Source organism: Callospermophilus lateralis, chromosome 10, assembly GCF_048772815.1.
Source record: "Callospermophilus lateralis isolate mCalLat2 chromosome 10, mCalLat2.hap1, whole genome shotgun sequence".
Taxonomy (NCBI): Eukaryota; Metazoa; Chordata; class Mammalia; order Rodentia; family Sciuridae; genus Callospermophilus; species Callospermophilus lateralis.
Genome location: NC_135314.1, coordinates 57,110,647 through 57,132,304, shown reverse-complemented (window position 1 = coordinate 57,132,304; position 21,658 = coordinate 57,110,647). Strand labels below are relative to the sequence as shown.

Genomic DNA, 21,658 nt, shown 5'->3' with positions numbered 1-21,658 from the left:
ATATAAAGAGACCAAACTTAAGAGTCATTGGGATACAGGAAGGTATAGAGGTCCAAACCAAAGGAATGAACCACCTATTCAATGAAATAATACGAGAAAACTTCCCAGACTTGAAGAATGAGACAGAATCCCAAATCCTAGAAGCATACAGGACGCCGAATGTGCAAAATCATAAGAGATCCACACCTAGACACATTATAATGAAGATGCCCAACATACAGAATAAGGAGAGAATTTTAAAAGCTACAAGAGAAAGGAAGCAGATTACATTTAGGGGTAAACCAATCAGGATAACTGCTGATCTTTCAACACAGACTCTGAAAGCTAGAAGATCCTGGAATAACATATTTCAAAAACTGAAAGAAAATGGGTTCCAACCAAGAATCATGTATCCAGCGAAATTAAGCTTCAGGATGGAAGATGAAATTAAAACCTTCCACGATAAACAAAAGTTAAAAGAATTTGCAGCTAGAAAACCATGTCTTCAAAACATCCTCGGCAAAACATTACAGGAAGAGGAAATGGAAAATAACAATGAAAACCAACAGTGGGAGGTAGGACAGTAAAGGGGGGGAAAATAATCAAAAAGGAAAACAAACCATGTTTAGTAACATAAATAAACAATTATGGAGACCGGAGCAGGAAGCCGCGACAGCCGCCCAGCCAGACCGGAGCAGGAAGCCGCGACAGCCGCCCAGCCAGGGCGGAGCAGGAAGCCGCGACAGCCGCCCAGCCAGACCGGAGCAGGAAGCCGCGACAGCCGCCCAGCCAGACCGGAGCAGGAAGTCGCGACAGCCGCCCAGCCAGACCGGAGCAGGAAGCCGCGACAGCCGCCCAGCCAGACCGGAGCAGGAAGGCGCCAGCCGCCAGCCAGACCGGAGCAGGAAGGCGCCAGCAGCTCAGCCAGACCGGAGGAGGAAGTCCGGTCCCGCCCAGAGCGCTAGTCTCCAGGAAGCCCATCAACCCTTAAAACCCATCAAAGTGGGTGTGGCTACCAGCACAGTTGCGGCTGATCCAGGTACCCGGTTTCCAACTCCCCCACCCTTAGCTGCGATAACTCAAAATATTTCCCACAAGCTTTTGGGGATTGTAGCTATCAACACAAAACAACAACTGTAGAGGCACCTGTTTTCTACCTCAGAGACTAGAGTAGGGAAGATACAGGTGGAAGCTCATTTCCCTTCACACTGGCTATACCCACCACCCTGAATACAGAGGCTCAAACTAGGAATAGACAACGCCACCTACTGGAAGCAAGGAAAACAGTGTTCTGAGAGTCTTTTTTTTTTTTCCTCTCTTTCTCTTTTCTTCTCTCTCTTCCACAACTTCAGCATATGTGAAACCAAGAACTGAGCATGAACAACTGAATTACCAAAGTAATATAATATAGAGGAATTGCATATACCCCACCTCCCCCCCATTTTTTTTCTGTATTTCTATCTTACTTCCCTTTCCCTTCTCTTATTTCTCTTTTCTTCCTTGTTATTTCTTTTCTTTTCTTTTTTTTTTAATTCATATTCTCTCTATACCACTTTCAATCTCCTAACTTTTGCTATCTATACATAGGGTAACTATCTAAATAGGAGGTTGAGTCTATACATTCTTCCATAAATTACCAGTCGAGTGGTTAGAGTTCTCCAAAGGTGCTAAGTTAGTCTAACCTCATTCCCTCACTCCTTTCTCTTTAAGTATAACATCCTTCGTCTGAAATTAAGTTTTCTATATGCCACGAGATATGGTACGCCTTTTATGAAACTAAGGAATATATTCTTAAGTAATAATTAAATCCAACATCTATAGTCTTAGAATCTAACTATAAATGTATTAATAATGAAAACTTGTCCTCAGATAATGTACTGTTGATATTGGGATCTGTTAACATTGTCTTTCTCCGAAAAAGAGGGATATTGGAGCTATTCAAGAACAATACAAATATATAAGGGGAAAAACATTAGCTCAACAGTTTCACAAAGCTAGAAAGAATCATGAGCAGTATGAAAAGACAAGGAAAGAAAGGACCACAAACAATACAGGTCAATTCAACATTAGATGAGGTAATATCTGCAGCTGATGGAATGTCAGACAAAGAGTTCAGGATATACATGCTTCAGATGATCTGGAGTCTCAAGGAAGACATTATTCATCAAATTCAGACAATGAAAAATCACTTGGACAATGAATTACATAAACAAATCCAAGAAGCAAAAGATCAACTCTATAGGGAGATAGAGGATATAAAAAACAAACAAACAGAAATCCTGGAAATGCAGGAAACAATAAACCAAATTAAAAACTCAAATGAGAGTATTACCAGCAGAGTAGAACACTTGGAAGATAGAACTTCAGACAACGAAGACAAAGTTTTTCAACTTGAAAAGAACATAGATAGCTCAGCGAGAATGTTAAGAAATCATGAGCAGAACATCCAAGAATTATGGGATAACATCAAGAAACCAAACCTAAGAGTTATTGGGATACAAGAGGGTACAGAGGTCCAAACCAAGGGAATGAGTAATCTATTCAATGAAATAATACTAGAAAACTTCCCAGACTTAAAGAATGAAAAAGAAATCCAAATACTAGAAGCTTACAGGACACTGAATATACAAAATCATAAGAGATCAACACCAAGACATATAATAATGAAGATGCCCAACATACAGAATAATGAGAGAATCTTAAAAGCCACAAGAGAGAGGAAGCAGATTACATTTAAGGGTAAACCAATCAGGATAACTGCTGATCTTTCAACACAGACTCTGAAAGCTAGAAGATCCTGGAACAACATATTTCAAACGCTGAAAGAAAAAGGGTTCCAACCAAGAATCATGTATCCAGCGAAATTAAGCTTCAGGATTGAAGATGAAATAAAAATCTTCCACGATAAGCAAAAGTTAAAAGAATTTGCAGCTAGAAAACCAGCTCTTCAAAACATCCTTGGCAAAACATTACAGGAAGAGGAAATGAAAAATAACAATGAAAACCAACAACGGGAGGTAGTACAATAAAGGAAAAACTAATCATGTTAAGTATCATACATAACCAAATATGGCTGGAAATACAAACCATATCTCAATAGTAACCCTAAATGTTAATGGCTTAAATGCACCAATCAAAAGACATAGGCTAGTAGAATGGATTAAAAAAAAAGATCCAACAATATGCTGCCTACAGGAGACTCATCTGATAGGAAAAGACATACACAGACTGAAGGTGAAAGGTTGGGAAAAATCATATCACTCATACGGACCCCGGAAGCAAGCAGGGGTGTCCATACTTGTATCAAATAAAATAGACTTCAAGCCAAAGTTAATCAAAAGGGATAAACAAGGACAATACATACTGCTCAAGGGAACCATACACCAACAAGACTTGACGATCATTAATATATATGCCCCAAACAATGGTGCAGCTACGTTCATCAAACAAACTCTTCTCAAGTTCAAGAGTCTAATAGACCACAACACAATAATCATGGGAGATTTTAATACACCTCTCTCACCAATGGACAGATCTTCCAAACAAAAATTGAATAAAGAAACCATAGAGCTCAATAATACAATAAATAACTTAGACTTAATTGATATATACAGAATATACCACCCAACATCAAGCGGATACACTTTCTTCTCAGCAGCACATGGATCCTTCTCAAAAATAGACCATATATTATGTCACAGGGCAAAGCTTAGCAATTACAAAGGAGTTGAGATACTACTATGCATTTTATCTGATCATAATGGAATGAAATTGGAAATCAATAATAAAATGAGAAAGGAAAAACCCTACATCACATGGAGATTAAACAATATGCTACTGAATGAACAAAGGGTTACAGAAGACATCAAAGAGGAAATTAAAAAATTCTTAGAGGTAAACGAAAACTCAGAAACAACATATCGAAATCTTTGGGACACTATGAAAGCAGTACTAAGAGGAAAATTCATTTCATGGAGTTCATTCCTTAAAAGAAGGAAAAGCCAACAAATAAATGACCTCATACTACACCTCAAAGCCTTAGAAAAAGAAGAACAAATCAGCAGCAAATACGGTAGAAGGCAAGAAATAATTAAAATTAGAGCAGAAATCAATGAAATCGAAACAAAAGAAACAATCGAAAAAATTGACAAAACTAAAAGTTGGTTCTTTGAAAAATTAAATAAGATTGATAGACCACTAGCCACACTAACAAAGAGAAGAAGAGAGAGAACCCAAATTACTAGCTTACGGGATGAAAAAGGCAACATCACAACAGACAATTCAGAAATACAGACGATAATTAGAAATTATTTTGAAACCCTATACTCTAATAAAATAGAAGATAGTGAAGGCATAGATAAATTCCTTGAGACATATGAACTACCCAGATTGAATCAGGAAGATATAAACAACCTAAACAGATCAATATAAAGGGAGGAAATAGAAGAAGCCATCAAAAGACTACCAACCAAGAAAAGCCCAGGACCGGATGGATATACAGCAGAGTTGTACAAAACATTTAAAGAGGAACTAATACCAATACTCCATAATCTATTTCAGGAGATAGAAAAAGAGGGAGAACTCCCAAATTCATTCTATGAGGCCAATATCACCCTGATTCCCAAACCAGAGAAGGACACCTCAAAGAAAGACCAATATCCCTAATGAATTTAGATGCAAAAATCCTCAATAAAATTCTGGCAAATCGTATACAAAAACATATAAAAAAGATTGTGCACCATGATCAAGTAGGATTCATCCCTGGGATGCAAGGCTGGTTCAATATACGGAAATCAATAAACGTTATTCACCACATCAATAGACTTAAAGATAAGAACCATATGATCATCTCGGTGGACGCAGAAAAAGCATTCGACAAAGTACAGCATCCCTTTATGTTCAAAACATTAGAAAAACTAGGGATAACAGGAACTTACCTCAAAATTATAAAAGCTATATATGCTAAGCCTCAGGCTAGCATCATTCTAAATGGAAAAAAACTGAAGGCATTCCCTCTAAAATCTGGAACAAGACAGGGATGCCCTCTCTCACCACTTCTATTCAATATAGTTCTTGAAACACTGGCCAGAGCAATTAGACAGACGAAAGAAATTAAAGGCATAAAAATAGGAAAAGAAGAACTTAAATTATCACTGTTTGCGGATGATATGATCCTATACCTAGAAGACACAAAAGGGTCTACAAAGAAACTACTAGAGCTAATAAATGAATTCAGCAAAGTGGTTGGATATAAAATCAACACGCATAAATCAAAGGCATTCCTGTATATCAGCGACAAATCTTCTGAACTGGAAATGAGGACATCTACCCCATTCACAATATCCTCAAAAAAAAATAAAATACTTGGGAATCAACCTAACAAAAGAGGTGAAAGATTTATACAATGAAAACTACAGAACCCTAAAGAGAGAAATAGAAGAAGATCTCAGAAGATGGAAAAATATACCCTGTTCATGGATAGGCAGAACTAACATCATCAAAATGGCAATATTACCAAAAGTTCTCTATAGGTTCAATGCAATGCCAATCAAAATCCCAATGGCATTTCTTGTAGAAATAGATAAAGCAATCATGAAATTCATATGGAAAAATAAAAGACCCAGAATAGCAAAAGCAATTCTAAGCAGGAAGTGTGAATCAGGAGGTGTAGCGATACCAGATTTCAAACTGTACTACAAAGCAATAGTAACAAAAACAGCATGGTACTGGTACCAAAACAGGCGGGTGGACCAATGGTATAGAATAGAGGACACAGAAACCAATCCACAAAATTACAACTATCTTATATTCGATAAAGGGGCTAAAAGCATGCAATGGAGGAAGGATAGCATCTTCAACAAATGGTGCTGGGAAAACTGGAAATCCATATGCAATAAAATGAAACTGAATCCCCTCCTCTCGCCATGCACAAAAGTTAACTCAAAATGGATCAAGGACCTTGATATCAAATCAGAGACTATGCGTCTGATAGATGAAAAGGTTGGCTCCGATCTACATATTGTGGGGTCGGGCTCCAAATTCCTTAATAGGACACCCATAGCACAAGAGTTAAAAACAAGAATCAACAAATGGGACTTACTTAAACTAAAAAGTTTTTTCTCAGCAAGAGAAACAATAAGAGAGGTAAATAGGGAGCCTACATCATGGGAACAAATTTTTACTCCTCACACTTCAGATAGAGCCCTAATATCCAGAGTATACAAAGAACTCAAAAAATTAAACAATAAGAAAACAAATAACCCAATCAACAAATGGGCCAAAGACCTGAACAGACACTTCTCAGAGGAGGACATACAATCAAATCAACAAGTACATGAAAAAATGCTCACCATCTCTAGCAGTCAGAGAAATGCAAATCAAAACCACCCTAAGATACCATCTCACTCCAGTAAGATTGGCAGCCATTATGAAGTCGAACAATAACAAGTGCTGGCGAGGATGTGGGGAGAAGGGTACTCTTATACATTGCTGGTGGGACTGCAAAATGGTGAGGCCAATATGGAAAGCAGTATGGAGATTCCTGGTAAAGCTGGGAATGGAACCACCATTTGACCCAGCTATTGCCCTTCTCGGACTATTCCCTGAAGACCTCAAAAGAGCGTACTACAGGGATACTGCCACATCGATGTTCATAGCAGCACAATTCACAATAGCTAGACTGTGGAACCAACCCCGATGCCCCTCAATAGATGAATGGATAAAAAAAATGTGGCATTTATACACAATGGAATACTACGCAGCACTAAGAAATGACAAAATCATGGAATTTGCAGGGAAATGGATGGCACTAGAGCAGATTATGCTAAGAGAAGCTAGCCAATCCCTAAAAAACAAATGCCAAATGTCTTCTTTGATATAATGAGAGCAACCAAGAACAGAGCAGGGAGGAAGAGCAGGAGGAAAAGATTAACATTAAGCAGAGTCATGAAGTGGGAGGGAAAGGGAGAGAAAAGGGAAATTGCTTGGAAATGGAAGGAGACCCTCATTGTTATACAAAATTACATATAAGAGTTTGTGAGGGGAATGGGAAAAAAATAAGAAGAGAAATAAATTACAGTAGATGGGGTAAAGAGAGAAGATGGGAGGGGAGGGGAGGGGGGATAGTAGAGGATAGGAAAGGTAGCAGAATACAACAGTTACTATTATGGTATTATGTAAAAATGTGGATGTGTAACCGATGTGATTCTGAAATCTTTGTAATGTTTTGAATAAAAAAAAAAAAACAATTATGGCTGGAAAAACAACCCATATCTCAATAATAACCCTAAATGTTAATGGCTTAAACTCACCAATCAAGAGACACAGGCTAGTAGAATGGATCACAAAACAAGACCCAACAATATGCTGCCTACAGGAGACGCATTTGATAGGAAAAGACATACATAGACTGAAGGTGAAAGGTTGGGAAAAATCATATCACTCATATGGACTTAGGAAACAAGCAGGAGTGTCCATACTCATATCAAATAAAATAGATTTCAAGCCAAAGTTAATCAAAAGGGATAAAGAGGGACACTACATACTGCTCAAGGGAACCATACACCAACAAGACATAACTATCATAAATATATATGCCCCAAACAATGGTGCAGCTATGTTCATCAAACAAACTCTTCTTAAGAGTCTAATAGACCACCATACAATAATCATGGGAGACTTCAACACACCTCTCTCACCACTAGACAGATCTTCCAAAAAAAAGTTGAATAAGGAAACTATAGAACTCAATAACACAATTAATAACCTAGACTTAATTGATATATATAGAATATACCACCCAACATCAAGCAGTTACACTTTTTTCTCAGCAGCACATGGATCCTTCTCAAAAATAGATCATATATTATGTCACAGGGCAACTCTTAGACAATATAAAGGAGTGGAGATAATACCATGCATCTTATCTGATCATAATGGAATGAAACTGAAAATCAACGATAAAAGAAGGAAGGAAAAAACATGCATCACTTGGAGAATGAACAATTGGTTACTAAATGATCAATGGGTTATAGAAGACATCAAGGAGGAAATTAAAAAATTCTTAGAGATAAATGAAAGCACAGACACAACATATCGGAATCTATGGGACACATTAAAAGCAGTTCTAAGAGGAAAATTCATTGCTTGGAGTTCATTCCTTAAAAAAAGAAAAAACCAACAAATAAATGATCTCATACTCCATCTCAAAATCCTAGAAAAAGAAGAGCAAAACAACAGCAAAAGAAGTAGAAGGCAAGAAATAATTAAAATCAGAGCTGAAATTAATGAAATCGAAACAAAAGAAACAATTGAAAAGATTGACAAAACTAAAAGTTGGTTCTTTGAAAAAATAAATAAAATCGACAGACCCTTAGCCATGCTAACGAAGAGAAGAAGAGAGAGAAATCAAATTACTAGCATACGGGATGAAAAAGGCAATATCACAACAGACACTTCAGAAATACAGAAGATAATCAGAAACTATTTTGAATCCTTATACTCCAATAAAATAGAAGATAGTGAAGGCATCGATAAATTTCTTAAGTCATATGATCTGCCCAGATTAATGCAGGAGGATATAGACAACCTAAACAGACCAATATCAATTGAGGAAATAGAAGAAACCATCAAAAGACTACCAACTAAGAAAAGCCCAGGACCGGATGGGTATACAGCAGAGTTTTACAAAACCTTTAAAGAGGAACTAACACCAATACTTTTCAAGCTATTTCAGGAAATAGAAAAAGAGGGAGAACTTCCAAATTCTTTCTACGAGGCCAACATCACCCTGATTCCTAAACCAGACAAAGACACTTCAAAGAAAGAAAACTACAGACCAATATCTCTAATGAACCTAGATGCAAAAATCCTCAATAAAATTCTGGCAAATCGGATTCAAAAACATATCAAAAAAATTGTGCACCATGATCAAGTAGGATTCATCCCTGGGATGCAAGGCTGGTTCAATATACGGAAATCAATTAATGTTATTCACCACATCAATAGACTTAAAAATAAGAACCATATGATCATCTCGATAGATGCAGAAAAAGCATTCGACAAAGTACAGCATCCCTTTATGTTCAAAACGCTAGAAAAACTAGGGATAACAGGAACTTACCTCAACATTGTAAAAGCAATCTATGCTAAACCTCAGGCTAGCATCATTCTGAATGGAGAAAAATTGAAGGCATTCCCTCTAAAATCTGGAACAAGACAGGGATGCCCTCTCTCACCACTTCTGTTCAACATAGTTCTCGAATCACTGGCCAGAGCAATTAGACAGACGAAAGAAATTAAAGGCATAAAAATAGGAAAAGAAGAACTTAAATTATCACTATTTGCAGATGACATGATTCTATACCTAGCAGACCCAAAAGGGTCTACAAAGAAACTATTAGAGCTAATAAATGAATTCAGCAAAGTGGCAGGATATAAAATCAACACGTATAAATCAAAGGCATTCCTGTATATCAGCGACAAATCCTCTGAAATGGAAATGAGGACAACCACTCCATTCACAATATCCCCCCAAAAAATAAAATACTTAGGAATCAACCTAACAAAAGAGGTGAAAGACTTATACAATGAAAACTACAGAACCCTAAAGAGAGAAATAGAAGAGGATCTTAGAAGATGGAAAAATATACCCTGTTCATGGATAGGCAGAACTAACATCATCAAAATGACGATATTACCAAAAGTTCTCTATAGGTTTAATGCAATGCCAATCAAAATCCCAATGGCATTTCTTATAGAAATAGAGAAAGCAATCATGAAATTCATATGGAAAAATAAAAGACCCAGAATAGCAAAAACAATGCTAAGCAGGAAGGGTGAATCAGGCGGTATAGCGATACCAGACTTCAAACTATACTACAGAGCAATAGTAACAAAAACAGCATGGTACTGGTACCAAAACAGGCGGGTGGACCAATGGTACAGAATAGAGGACACAGAAACCAACCCACAAAACTACAACTATCTTATATTTGATAAAGGGGCTAAAAGCATGCAATGGAGGAAGGATAGCATCTTCAACAAATGGTGCTGGGAAAACTGGAAATCCATATGCAACAAAATGAAACTGAATCCCTTTCTCTCGCCATGCACTAAAGTTAACTCAAAATGGATCAAGGAGCTTGATATCAAATCAGAGACACGGCGTCTGATAGAAGAAAAAGTCGGCTACGATCTACATACTGTGGGGTCGGGCTCCAAATTCCTCAATAGGACACCCATAGCACAACAGTTAATAACTAGAATCAACAAATGGGACTTACTCAAACTAAAAAGTTTTTTCTCAGCAAAAGAAACAACAAGAGAGGTAAATAGGGAGCCTACATCCTGGGAACAAATCTTTACTCCTCACACTTCAGATAGAGCCCTAATATCCAGAGTATACAAAGAACTCAAAAAATTAGATAACAAGATAACAAATAACCCAATCAACAAATGGGCCAAAGACATGAACACACACTTCTCAGAGGAGGACATACAATCAATCAACAAGTACATGAAAAAATGCTCACCATCCCTAGCAGTCAGAGAAATGCAAATCAAAACCACCCTAAGATACCATCTCACTCCAGTAAGATTGGCAGCCATTATGAAGTCAAACAACAACAAGTGCTGGCGAGGATGTGGGGAAAAGGGTACACTTGTTCATTGTTGGTGGGACTGCAAATTGGTGCAGCCAATCTGGAAAGCAGTATGGAGATTTCTTGGAAAGTTGGGAATGGAACCACCATTTGACCCAGCTATTCCCCTTCTCGGTCTATTCCCTAAAGACCTAAATAGAGCATGCTACAGGGACACTGCTACATCGATGTTCATAGCAGCACAATTCACAATAGCAAGACTGTGGAACCAACCTAGATGCCCTTCAATAGACGAATGGATAAAAAAAATGTGGCATTTATACACAATGGAGTATTACTCTGCATTAAGAAATGACAAAATCATAGAATTTGGAGGAAAATGGATGGCATTAGAGCAGATTATGCTGAGTGAAGCCAGCCAATCCCTAAAAAACAAATGCCAAATGTCTTCTTTGATATAAGGAGAGTAACTAAGAACAGAGTAGGGACGAAGAGCATGAGAAGAAGATTAACATTAAACAGGGACGAGAGGTGGGAGGGAAAGGGAGGGAGAAGGGAAATTGCATGGAAATGGAAGGAGACCCTCAGGGTTATACAAAATTACATACAAGAGGTAGCGAGGGGAAAGGGAAAAATAATACAAGGGGGAGATATGAACTGCAGTAGAGTGGGTAGAGAGAGAAGAGGGGAGGGGAGGGGAGGGGAGGGGGGTAGTAACGGATAGGAAAGGCAGCAGAATACAACAAACCCTAGTATGGCAATATATAAATCAATGGAAGTGTAACTGATGTGATTCTGCAATTTGTAAACGGAGTAAAAATGGGAGTTCATAACCCACTTGAATCAAAGTGTGAAATATGATATATCAAGAACTATGTAATGTTTTGAACAACCAACAATAAAAAAAAAAAACAACAACAACAACAAAAAGGAAAATGTGACTCATTCTCAAGAAAAAACAATCAACAGAGAGTAAACACAAAATAATGTAGACTTTGTAGTTATCAAATAAGGATTTTAAAGAAGCTACACTTAGGGCATAAATTAATATATTCATATTGGGACTGGGGTTGTGGCTCAGTGGTAGAGTGCTTGCCTAGCATGTATGAGGCACTGGGTTCGATTCTCAGCAACACATACAAATAAATAAAATAAAGGTCCAACAACAAGTAAAAAATATTTTTTAAAAATTAATATGCTCATATTGTATGAAAAGATTTGAAATCTTTAGTTTGGACAAAGAAACTATACAAACAATTTGAAATTCTAGAACAATAACAACAACAAACCAAACCAGAATACCTAAAATGAAAAAGTCAATGGATAGATTTAATGGTAGAAGAAAGATGGCAGAAGAAATCTTGGTAAACCTGAAGACAGATCAACAGAAATTATCAAATCTAATATTAAAAAAAAATGAACACAACCTTAGAGACATGTGGGACAATATTAACAGATTCAACATAACAGTAAATAAAATGCCAGAAGAGAAGGAGGAAAAAATGATCAGGAAAAAAAAATTTCAAGAAATCACTAAAATTTTCCCAAACACAAGGTTACATGAAACAAACTCAAGAAAAAGCAAGAATATCACAAAGAAAACTACAACTGAGTACATCACAGACAAGAATAAAGAGAAAAGTCTTAAAATATCAATGGAAAAATTATACTTTCCATAGAGAGGAACAACAATTTGAATGTCTATGATCAATTGATGGAGAAGGACAAAGTAGGTCAGAAGACAGTGGTATTCTTTAATGTCCTGAGAGAAAAACAGTCTATAGAGAATTATTCAATAACAAATATCATTCAAGAATAAATGCAATATAAACTCATTTTTACACAAGAGAAAACTAAGAGACTTTTATTATTAACAGACCTGACTGCAAGGACATTGTAGGCTATTCTAGAGGCCAAAGAAAAATTATATGAAATGGACATAAAAAACTGTCTCCAGCAAATGGCTGTAGTTCACAGAATATCAGATAGGAGATCTACAGGGGGGGGGGGCTCCAAAAAGTATTCAGCATAAGAGAGAGAAAAGCATTGCAAATGATAAATATGTGGATAAGTATTAAAGATAATATTTTTCTTTTAATATTTAAATATTAAACTTGAGTGCTGGGTCTTATAGCTTTTAATATAATATATACAGAAACTAAAAATAGGGTAAAAGTTTCTACATTTTAAGTGAAGAGGTACAGAGTATTAGCTCTAAGGCTGAAAGGCTAAGAATATATATCATACTTTCTAGAAAAACAACTTCAAAATTCTTTTGTAAAAAGATAAAGCTAAAAATCCAATAGAAGGTTTTTGCTTCCACTGAAGCAAAACCTGAAACAGCTTACCCTTCCACCTGAAACAACCAAAACAATACAGGGTGAAATAATGAAACAAAAGCTTTTAAAATACTGGAACAGTGATCCTTTTAGAGGCTAGAACCCTACAAACTTAATGCCATAAATGAGTTTCCAGGCTATCTGCTCCAAAAAGGGGGAAGCCAGGCAGAGCCTGTGAGGTGACACAGCCACAGTGATTAAAACTTCAAGCCCAAAGATTCAAAAGGCTCAATGAATCCCAAGAACAGGAAGTATGACTAAAACTATGCTAAAGCACAACTCAAGTACTCAAAACCAGTGATAAAATCCTACAGCAGCCAGGGGAAAAGAGGGAGAAGAAGGAGGATAATAAAATTCTTGTCAAAAACAAATGCAAGAAAGAAGATAAATAAACTAATATCCTTAAAGTATTGAAAAGAAAAAAATCCTGTCAATTAGAGTTCTATAGTTTGCAAAATATCTTTAATAAGGTCAAGATAAAGATGACTTCAGTCATACAAGAATTATAAGAACCAGTCATAACATACATACACACAAACACATAAGAACACACCCATACCCACACATAAAAGTCAAAGGGAGTTCATTAGGCAGAACCAGACTAGATGGAAATTTGAAGGCAGGGTTTGGCAAATTTTAGAGGCCTTCCACACTTGTTTCAGTAAACAAAATTTCATGGAACACAGCTACAATCATTTATTTACTCTTACTCTTCTGCTCTTGCTCTGCAACAGCAGAATTTAACTGCAACCAAGACTGTATTCTCCACAAAGCTTAAAACATTCAGTATTTGATCCTTCACTGAGAAGATTGCCAACTACTGATTTATCCCCAAAGAATGAAAAATGTCAGAAATGGTAACTGCAATAATGACTAAATTTACTTTCTTGTTATCTGAATTGCCTTAAAAGATTAAAAAAAGACCCTTTATTTGCAGTAGCCAAAAACACAACACTTCAAAACTGTCCATCAATGAGTAAATGGCATGTACAAGGTACTCAACAATACAACAAAATGATTTTTCAAATGGAATAGACTGACTCTCAAAATACATATGCTGAGTGAAAGAAGCCAAAAATAAATAAATAACAAAGAAAAATTCTAAAAAATTAAAGCTTTAATGACAGAAAACAGATCAGAGGTTGCCTGGGTTGGGTGAGATTAAAAGGGGGGAGATCAAAACTTTTGGAGATGATGAGTATGTTCATTTTTTTCATAGTGGTGAAGGCTTTGTGTGTTACATACAGGTTAAAACTTGTCAAATTGTATAATTCAAAGGTGTACAGACTACTATATATAAAATATGTCTCTGGATCTGTCCAAAGGGAGAAAGGTCAATAAATGAAAATAAAATATGAAAAATTCACATGAATATATGATAAAAATTGTTCTGAAAATGTTGACAAATCAAATTCAATAATAGATGAAAAGGATAATGTTTCATGACCATGTGAGGTTTATTCCAATGATGCAACATTGTCTTAATATTAAAAAATTGAATTACTAAGTGAATAAAAGAAAATAATCTATATGGTCATTTCAATAAATGTAGAAAAAGCATTTGACAAAATTGAATACCAATTCTCAGTGAAATAGGAATAGAAGGGAATATGTCCTCAAATTAAAAATGACATTTATGAAAAATCTACAACAGCTGGTAAATGAATGAAAATGAGAGAACATTATGTTTAGTGAAATAAGCCAGATTAAAAAAAAATAAGGATTGAATGTTCTGTTTGATAGAGCAAAATAAGGAAGAAAAAAGGGAGGGGGAATCCTATGAACATAGAAGGGAGGTCAGTGGAAGAAGAGAGAGGAAAAGGGGAAGAACAGCAGAATGAAATTGACCAAATTATGCTATATACCTAATGAATATACCACAGTGAATTTCAACTTTAAGTATATCTATAAAGCATCATTTAGAAAAAACTATAAATAAATAGAAAGAAGACCAGTAGAGGAAAGGGACAGGGAGAGGGAGAAGGGGAGAGAAAGGAAATAGCAGGGACTGAAGTGTAGAAAATTATATTGTATGTATATGATTATGTCAAAAAATGAATCCCACCATGATGTATAACTATGATGCACTAATAAAAATATTTAAAAATATTAGGAACAATGGAAAAAGGTCTAGTCTTGTTACTTCTATTAAATAGTGAATGAAGGTATAAAGATTAGAAAGAAATAAAACGTCTTTATTTGTAAATGACATGATTATTTATGTAGCAAATTGTAACAAAGCTACAAAAACGTATCAGAACTAATAAAATAAACTTATCAAGTTCATAGACTGGAAGGCTAATAAAATTCAATTATATACTTACATATTAGCATTCAGTTAGAAAATGAAATTAAAATAATTTCATCTAAAATAACAAAAAATCTGAACTATTTTAAAATAAATTTTGAAAGATGTACTACTTTTCCAATGAAAACTATAAAACACTGCTAAAACAAAGTAAAGATCTAAATAGTAAAGAGATACACTATATTCATAAATTTAAAAGTTCAGTAGTGTTAAGACGTCAATTCTCAAACTAATCAACAGATAATACAATGCTAATTCAAAATTCCAACTGGAATTTTTAAAAAATAGGATTCGAAAAGCTGAACATATGATTTATGTGGAAATGTAAAGAACCTGGAATAATCCAAGCAATCTTGAAAAGAACAAAGTTGGAGGACTTTACTACCTGACTTCAAGACAAACTATAGTAACGAAGCCAGTGTAATACTGGCTTAAGGATTGACAAAAGATCATGAAACAGAATAGAAAGTCCATATGTGGACCTATTAATCTTTAATTTTCATTAAAGTTACCAAAATAATAGAATGAGGAAAGTCTCTTCAAGAAATGGTACGATAATAATTGGTATCCATATGAGAAAAAAAAAAAACTCAACCAAAAAAACCTCTGAACACCATACACAAGAATTTATATAAGGTTCAGACAAACTGTGCAAGCTAGAACCATAAATTTGTGGAATAAGACATAAGAGAGTATCTTTATGACTTAGCTCTAAGAAAAGGTTTCATAGTGGGGCCGAGGTTGTGGCTCAGTGGGCAGAGCGCTTGCCTAGCATGCATGAGGCACTGAGTTCGATCCCCGGCACCACATAAAAAATAGGCAAATTAAATAAAGGTATTGGTTCATCTACAACTAAAAAAAAAAATAAAAATAAAAAAAAAGGTTTCTTAGAACACAGAAATCCAAAACTGATAAGTAACAGACTTCATCAAAATTTTAAAATGTATGTTAATTCAAAGCCATTGCTATGAAAATGAATAGACAAGACACAATATGGGACAAACTTTTTACCAAACATATTTGATTAATTGATTAACATTTGGAATATATAAATTATTCCTACAACTTGATAATAAAAAAATAAATAACTTGATTTTAAAAATGGGATCATTACTTGAACAGACACTTTACCAAAAGAAGATACACAAAATGGCCAAGAATCTCAAGGGAAAAAAATTTCCACATCATTTAAAAATATAAATTCATAGAATGGCTAAAACTTTAAAGGATGACACTACCAAATCTGGAAGAAAATATGGAGCAACTAGAACTTTTATATAATGAAGGTGGGAATATAAAATGGGACAATCACTTTGGGAAAAGATCTGGTATTTCTTTAAAAATATAAATACATATGTACTCTATGGCCCAGCAAATCTTCAACTAGTATTTACTGAAGATAAAATGAAAACATATGTCTACACAAATACTGTGAGAATGATCATGGTAGCACAATTTACAATAGTCAAAGCATGAAAATGCCTAAGTGTCCATCAGTAGGAAAGTGCAGTACAGGGCTGGGGATGTGGCTCAAGCGGTAGCACGCTCGCCTGGCATGCGTGCGGCCCGGGTTCGATCCTCAGCACCACATACAAACAAAGATGTTGTGCCCGCCGATAACTAAAAAATAAATACTAAAATTCTCTCTCTACCTCTCTCTCTCTTTAAAAAAAAAAAAAAAGAAAGTGCAGTACAATCACATGAAAGGAAAACATTATATTCATAAGATAGACCATTTCTCAGCAACACAGAACAAATTATGACACATGCAACAATATGGATGGATCTCAAAATATGGTACGTGAAAGGTTTACACAATATAGCACGTATTGTATGATTATATGATGTTATAAATAGACAAAATTAATATATGGTAAAAACCAAAACAAAAACAGTAGTTGACTCTGGAGAAGGGCAGAGTTGACTACAAAAGAGTATGAGGAGCCAGGCACAGTGGTGCACACCTTTAATCCCAGCTGCTTGGGAGGCTGAGGCAGGAGGACTGAAAGTTCAAAGCCAGTCTCAGCAATACCAGGCACTAAGCAACCCAGTGAGACCCTGTCTCTAAATAAAATACAAAATAGGGCTGGGGATGCGGTTTAGTGGTCAAGGGTCCCTGAGTTCAATCTCTGATATCCTCCCAAAAAGTAAAAATAAGAAAGAGTAAGAGGATACTTTGTGGGGTGATGGTAACAAGATATATCTTAGTAAGGATCTGAGTAACATAGGTGTACACATTTGACATAACTCAATGGCACCTTAAGATTTATGCATATAATAGCTTGTAAATTTTACTTCAAAAGAAAAAGAATTTTCTCAACTAGTGTACCTCAACTATAAATAAATATTGAAATCTGGTCAATGATTTGCATGCTAACATATTTAGAGATATATGTGCTGATTATTTTATACTGTGAAATGTATAAGAAATTAAGATGAATTGATGGACAAATAAATAGATAAATGGACAGTAGATAAAGCAAATGGGATAATGGAAGAGATTGGAAAGCATAGGTGCTAGAAACTAGGATGCAAAAATGTTTTTTTATTGGTGCATGGTACTGCCCAGGGACCACAGGACTCTGTTGCTGTATAGTTCTGTCAGTTTGAAAGGGTATCATCTTATAATGGAGGTGGATTAACCCAGTTATCCCAGCTTGGCACTAGTCAATTAGGATCATACAACTAATTTGCCTTGTTGTCATATTTATGCTTAATAAGCAGCCTTCTGGTGATTATAATCTGGCTTTTTATAGAGATTTTTGTAAAAGTAAGGGAAAATATATTGGTTAATCAGCAATTATTTGGCAAGTAATTTTTTTCTGATAAATTTAATGGGAGCAATACAATTTTTATAAAAGACATAAGTTTGATTATACTGACTTATATACATTAACCCTGAAAAAAGTTCAGTCTACCAAAAACAAAGCTGACTTCTGAACTGGGAAAATTGATTATAAAAACAAAAATAATAATTCATCTCCAATACAGATTTTTAAGGCCTCAGAATCAGAAGGGCTCCTGAGATTATAGAGTTTGTTATCTACATTCTCATCATTCATCATTGAGACACTGTATTAATGCTTTTCATGATTCATTTCATATAGAATCATCTCCCCAAAAAGCATCTTACCAGGCAGAAAAGACAGGTTTATAATGCTGTTAGTTCCCGAGTAGAGATGCAGCAAAAACAAACAGATCATATTCATAAGAAATTCACATTTTATTACCTGTGTGCCCTCATCAGAAATATCTGGGAAAGAAGTCTGTGATGCAGTTTCATGTTTTTGAAAGGTTGGTTTATTTAGAAATTGGTTAATTTCTTCAGATTTTTGCTGGAGTTGATCTATGAAAAAGAAAAAAAAATAAAAGTTTTATCTGCTTCAAGTCTGAAATTTATTATTTAAAGTTATTATCTTCTAAGGATACATCATATACTGTTTACTAGTTCAGTGACCTTGATTACAACTGTGATGCTAAGGGCATTTTAAAAAACTGTCAATGTTCTTAAGGACAAAAGGCAGTAAACTACTTCCTTCAAAGGTAAAATAAAATAGACCTAAGCATTTTTTTTTAAGTTTACTTTTCCTTTCCCTGTGAAAATGACTTTTGTGTTTCATATTTTATCTCCTTCACTCTCCACTTAAGTATTATTGGTCCCTTCAAGATCCCATGGGAAAAGTTTATAAACTCGAACCTGGTTTAGATAAGATAACAGCATGCTCATGTAACCATGTTATCATGTAATGCTTTCTGGCTGATACTCAGCTCTTCAATACAAATTGTCAATGTAGATCTTTCTAAAATCTTTCCTTCTATGATTGTTAACCAATCAGTAGAGGTTATAATTTGGGAAAAAGGACTAGTGAGATAGATTACCAGTATTGGAAATTTCACTTTTTAATATAAACTTCTAAAATGTTCAAAATTTTAGAAACCTGTATTTGTTTTTTGCTTTTTTAAAATTAACTTGTATTGGTGCATTATAATTATACCTAATAGTGGGATTCATTATGTCATTATGTGCATATGTAACAATTTGCTCTAATGCATTACTTTTATAACAAAGATACCTAAAAGGTTTTCTTTGTACTTTCTTAAAGGATAAAAGTTTTTTCTTTAGAAGAAAATTTTACCTGTAGGAAAGGATTGAGATTCACATTTGAAATTAATAATGACTCCATGCAATTTAGTTCCCTTACCTATGTACTTAGATCTGGCCTGAGTTTCCCACAAACGAATTCAAATGCTACCCCCTTTTAGATCAAGTCATGTTTCACACAGCATGCTGTTTAATATCTGAAACATCATTATCACCAGTTATTAGTACAGGAATTATAATTATAATATTAAGAAAGATTATTACTGAAGTTGGTGGCAGGAAAAAATGCAACAAACAGTTCAAAAGTGAAGTCTTTGCTAACCCTACTGATTCAAATGGTTTGAGCAAAAAATATCATTAACAAAAAACGTGAAGTCTTTGCTAACCCTACTGATTCAAATGGTTTGAGCAAAAAATATCATTAACACATCTCTGAATATAAGAAGTATAAGCCACTAAAGTGCTAGAGATGTGAACTTTAATAGCAATAAAACACTAACCTTTCAGCTGTTGAATGACCTGGGCTGACTTAACTGCCTGCTCATTCTTATCTTGGAGAAGTTTTAAATTTTCATCCTTTAGAGCATCACAGGCAGATTGTAGTTCTTGCTCAGTCTTTTGAAGATTCAAAATGCAAACAGTCTTCTCGTCTATTTCTGCTTTGTACTTCTGCTCCAAAGCAAAATATTGAGACTCCAGTTCAGTCTGGACTTGGCCTGCTTGTTCAATCTGTCCCATAAGGTGTTGCACCTCTTCCTGCAGGTTATGAAAGGATAATTTTCTCTCTGCCATTTCAAGTTCCATTTTTTCCTTCAGAACCGTGGACTCTTGTCTTTCTATTTCCATAGTGTTCCTTAAAATATTATGTTCACTTTCCATCTGCTGTAACTGCTGAGAGAGACTCTAAGAAAAAAAGATAAAAGCCCATGAGCCATAAATATATTCTTTCATTTCAATGAGCATAGTCAAGTGCTTCTTCTAGGTGAAGGATGGAGCTAGGCACTTAGGAGACCAAATCTACTGGCTAAAGATCCTATATTTTTGCTTCTAGATACTTTTGACAGTTTGTACTCACATATCTTTTATTTTCTGCCTCTCCTATTAGAAAATAAGTTCCATAGGAAATGAACTTTGTTTTATTTTTATTGATCTCTAGCACCTAGCACAGTATATGCATAGAGTGGTACCTGATAAATACTGAATGAATCAATGAATCCAGTCCCTTCCCTCAAGAAACTCAAGAGTTGAAGGACATTGAAATATATAAGTATAATACAAAATATTAAAGGCCATGAGAAGGGATACTTACAGGATATTAATATGAGCAGAGAAGAAGGATAGGTTAGGGTAGCCTTCTTAAAAGAGAGCCACCTAATGTAAGATTTAAATAGTGAGGACTCAACCAGGCAAGTGGGCACTAAAAGAGAGTACCTTCAGAGAAACAGGAAAGGAAAAGCAGAGAGGCAAAGAAAAACAGGGTTATCAATGATGTTTGTTGTAGCAGGTAAAGCTTTAGGAAGAAAAGGTAGGAGTCAAATCATAAGTATCTTTACACACCACATTATTAAGGGATTTTGAATTTCTTCTTTTAAGTAATGAAGCGCTCTGGTCAGAAATGATTTTTGGAGACATTCCCCTGATTGACAAATAAAAGATATAATGGGGGACAGGAAGGAGAACAATGGCAGAGAAAATCCTGTCATGCAAAAATGTTTTTCATGCAAAAATGTTGAGCCAGAACTAGTCTACCGGTATTACTAATAAAGAGAATTCAAGAATTATTTAAGAGGTAAAAATCAAGAAAATAATCATTTAAAAAAATTTTTTTGGTGTTGTTGATTGAACCCAGGAGTGCTTTACCACTGAGCTCCATCCTCAGAGTCCTTTTCATTTTTTACTTTTGAGATAGGGTCTTGCTAAGTTGCTGAGGCTGGCCTTAAACTTGCAATCCTCCTGCCTCAACCTTCTGAGATGCTGGGATTACAGGTGTGTGCCACAGCTCTTGGTGCTTGCTAATTAATTAATTGTAGGGGTTAAAGAACAAGGAGGGGGAAAAAAGCCTAATGAGTTTTATTATTTCAGGTAAATGGTCCATTAAGAGAGAAAATATGATTAAAAAAAAGGTTTTCTTTGGTTTTTGTTTGTTTTTAATATATTTTTATTTTTGATTGACATATAGTAATTATATATAGTTATAGGATACAATGTGACAATTCAATATATATATATACAATATGTAATGACCAGATCAAGGTAATGGTTATATCTATCACCTCAGGGATCACTGAGGGATTTGTGGGATACCCACATATTGGAAGGGAACTGGATA

The 21,658-nt window shown here is 35.2% G+C and overlaps 1 protein-coding gene across 1 annotated transcript in view; it reads right to left on the bottom strand.

Annotated features, from left to right (window-relative positions):
- Positions 1 to 21,658, bottom strand: part of Golgb1 (golgin B1) — a 77,133-nt gene that overhangs the window by 35,858 nt on the left and 19,617 nt on the right. The window contains exons 9-10 of the mRNA XM_076868888.2: positions 19,830 to 20,232; positions 18,458 to 18,573 (exon numbers count right to left, since the gene is read on the bottom strand). Coding sequence (XP_076725003.2) covers positions 18,458 to 18,573; positions 19,830 to 20,232 — 519 coding nt within the window. The remainder of the gene's footprint in view (positions 1 to 18,457; positions 18,574 to 19,829; positions 20,233 to 21,658) is intronic.